Genomic DNA, 3,529 nt, shown 5'->3' on the forward strand with positions numbered 1-3,529 from the left:
ATAATAAATACATATAATAAGTATTTGTATTAGTAGTACTAATAATAATAAATAAATAAATATATTAGGAAATGGCATTGCACGAAAACCTATACATTAATAATTGATGATGATGATGATTATAATAATAATAATAATAATAATAATAATAATAATATTATATCTCGCATAAAAAAAACTTTAATATGTGTCGAAGGAGGGGGTTGATAATTTATTTAATATTACGCTTGGTTCATTTACAAGAAAAATGTATGTCTAAACATGAAAAAACTTTAAAGAACTAAACAACAAATCACACAATGTTTTTTTAAAAAAAATTTGACAAATTAATACCTAAAAACAATGATGTATTTTTAGTTACGGTAGAAAAAAGTGAGAAAATCGAGTGATTTTTAATAAAAACAATAGGGAGGGTTGATGGAAGAAAACCCAAAAAGTTAACTTAATTAAATACATAATAAAAGTATATTACGATAACTCAAATAAATAAAACAATAATATCACAATAAAAAAATAGGTAAGTGTCAAAGAGACTAAATAACATCAAATTCGATAATGACAAAGAAACATGGAAATAAGAAATGATGATAGGATTTGTGAATTTAATCCAAAATAAAGTAAGAAAAATAAAAATAAAAGATAAAAAAAAATTGAATGATTAGAAAATTGAACAAAAAATGATTGAAAAAATCACGATTGTTTAAAATAGTTGAATAGGTTCATTAGCAAAATCGATATCCAACGCACCTATTTGTTACTAGTTAAAGAAAAACTATAAGTTATTCTAAATAAGCATTTGAAATTCTATCCACATTTTGTTGTTATCGGCCACGCGCGGATTTGCTCAGTGGAAAATTTGAGAAATTGTCGATTTTTCTGTGCAATTTTGTTACAGGGTCTCGTTGAGTGTATTGAAACTATAAAAGTTGTCCTTAATTGCATCACGTATGGATCAACTAAACTTACAAAATCACTTCCATAGCCCGTAAAAATAGAAAAACAAGTAGTAAACAAGATCTTAATTATTTGATCTGAAGTTAACCTGCCTTAATTGCATCCTTGTTCCTCACTGGGAACTGTTCGATTGGTGATCGTGGTTGCGGCGTTGTTTGGGATGATGCTGCGGCTGTTGCTGTTGATGCATTTGCTGTTGCTTCTGTAAATGATATAGAGTTTGCAGCCTCCCAATTTCACGTTCCAGCATCTCTTGCTCCCCTGCCAACGTTTCGACGAGAAAACGGCGCAAGATGAGATTGTGAACTAAACAAGGGAAAAGAAAAAGAGCCTCCAGATAATTTGAAGAGGAAAAAGTGTATATTACAATGTTTGATGATCTGCTCCTGTGATATACTCTCGAGGCGTTGCCTAAGTGCTCTATTTTCCATGATCAGGATTGCATTTTGCTGTTCAAGAAATCTAAGTTCAGCTGAGATTTCAGATCCTTCTGCCTGTTATATCAAACATGGAAACATGGCATCAAGTATTAGCACCATGAGAATGAAAAAAAAAAATTATGTTATTCAAAGGCCATTTACCTGTAGCATTTGGACAGTCCTTTCAAGATGAGATATGTATTGAAGTTTCCTCACCCGCGAACGATGAGCATTGTGCCTACATCACAATGTCTCAAGATTTTGAGTACATCAAGGGATTGCATCCAAGCTCAGATTCGTCGAAATACTTACTGTTTGGCTCGCTTTGAATCCAACTTCGACGCAGAAGGCTTAAGTTGAGAATCACTAGCTTTATCAGCAGAGCCTTCAAGAGTTCGCGAACTTCTTTGCTCTCTGTTCTTCCCTACACCTAAAGCACCTTCCACTTCTCCTGTCACCTGCAAGAAAATCGTCAACCCCGCCCCCACGAGTTTACTGATTTAACATTCCAATCTCTTTTACCAGCAACACAAAAAAGAACACACAAGATATTAAAACATAGATGATCATATGGGATTAGTCCAATACACCTGATCACTTTTCTCATCCAAGGAGTTGATCTTGTTGTCAATGGAGGTGCTGTCTACATCTTTTTGGGGTCCTAGGTTCCCAATAAATGGACTTTCATATTTCGATTTCCCTCTTACGCTAAATTTCTCCGCTGCATCACCCAAGTATGCATAAGAATCGCTTGCTGATCGGCGATGACCTTTGTAAGTAAAAACTTCAGAGTCATTGAGAAGATCGTCGAGCCAAGATGGTTGCTCCTCGAGGAAGCTCTCGGAAGAACAACGCTGATGGGTATTGGGGGCTTCGGGATTCCTCGATTTCCCTTTGGATTCAAACGGCGAAAAGTGAGTGTAGGTGGTGGAATTAGCAGGGAGGAAAGGGAAATGTGTGCCAAGATTAGAGCTTTCCATATAATAATCCCCTGCACAAAGCCAGCCAACCTGCATGCATGCCCCAACATATATTCCGATCAATAATCAGAAGTTCGATGCCATGCACACATATATACAAGATTCAAACGAAATTAGCTGTATATAAACATGATTCAACACACACACACATACACGTACCCCAATTAATGGTGCAATTTAATTTGTTGAATTTGTTTTTTCAGATTTTTCTTTCTCACAGGGAGAGGAAATTAAGGAGCATGCATGCATCCCCATTCAATGCAAACGAATGAAGATATTCACAGGGCTCCATTCATTCATCTCTCCGTGTGTGTGTGTTTCTTACGTGGTTGGTTTCCCATTAGCGTGTATGGCTACACCACTAATATATATCTTAGCAACCAAATATAGTTACATTATATTATATAGAGAGCGAGAAACCAGTGCCCGGCCCATATTTTGGATCTCTGTATTAACACTTGGCCACACCTCAGTTTGCACACATCGTTCGGCATATATAAGAACATCTTTACTTCGTCGTCCCCGGCCGACGTCTTGTTCGCGAAGCTTAGGACAATGCTAGGAAGGGAATTCAATCCCGATGGAACACAGAATCGACGAAAAAATCTTCGGAAAATGGTCCTAACTCCTAAGAACCGAAACCATGGCTCATGAGTAGTTAGTACTAGCATATTGTGTGTGTGGCGGTCTGTGGAGGACTTTCGATCGGTTCCATTGTTAGAGCTACTAATTGGTTGAATTCAATCATTTTCGGTTGTTTAGATTTGCTGATATCGAAAAATACTGATATCAGGTCGCTAATTATTGACTTGTAAGAGTACTTTGATTTTAAAAAAACAAAAACAAATTATAGCCGAAAATTACAAGTTAACATATCAAAATCAAAGCTTGACCACCTAGAAAATCAAAACCTGAAATTTGATAAGTTAATAAACCAAAAAATCATTTATTTATTTATTTATTTATTTATTTTCAGTCCTGACTTGTTCGACGTCATGTAAATAATTAGATCGAATAAAAGTTAGTGCATTAAGATCAAATTTTGAAAACTTTTGGACCAAAATCCAAAATTTAAGGATTTAATGGACCAAAAAAATTAATTTTCCTTTCTTTTTATAATTTTGTTAAACAAATTAAATATTATCATTATCTTAATATATATTATTATAACAGAGA

At 34.7% G+C, this 3,529-nt stretch overlaps 1 protein-coding gene across 2 annotated transcripts; it reads right to left on the reverse strand.

Moving 5' to 3' along the window:
* Nucleotides 1-911: 911 nt before the first annotated feature.
* On the reverse strand, nucleotides 912-2,670 carry LOC140876049 (uncharacterized protein At4g06598-like). Of its 2 annotated transcripts, XM_073279904.1 has the most exons (6): nucleotides 2,513-2,670; nucleotides 1,964-2,383; nucleotides 1,686-1,831; nucleotides 1,536-1,611; nucleotides 1,322-1,448; nucleotides 912-1,215 (listed from the first exon to the last, which is right to left on the reverse strand). In XM_073279904.1, the coding sequence occupies exons 2-6, from the start codon at nucleotides 2,351-2,353 to the stop codon at nucleotides 1,067-1,069; spliced, it is 888 nt and encodes a 295-aa protein (XP_073136005.1). In that variant the 5' UTR covers nucleotides 2,354-2,383; nucleotides 2,513-2,670; the 3' UTR covers nucleotides 912-1,066. The 2 variants fall into 2 exon arrangements, with proteins under 2 accessions (XP_073136005.1, XP_073136004.1); XM_073279903.1 differs by lacking the exon at nucleotides 2,513-2,670 and having other exon boundaries at nucleotides 1,964-2,424.
* Nucleotides 2,671-3,529: the final 859 nt, after the last annotated feature.

The sequence above is a fragment of the Henckelia pumila genome, chromosome 1 (assembly GCF_033568475.1).
Source record: "Henckelia pumila isolate YLH828 chromosome 1, ASM3356847v2, whole genome shotgun sequence".
In the NCBI taxonomy this organism is placed as follows: Eukaryota; Viridiplantae; Streptophyta; class Magnoliopsida; order Lamiales; family Gesneriaceae; genus Henckelia; species Henckelia pumila.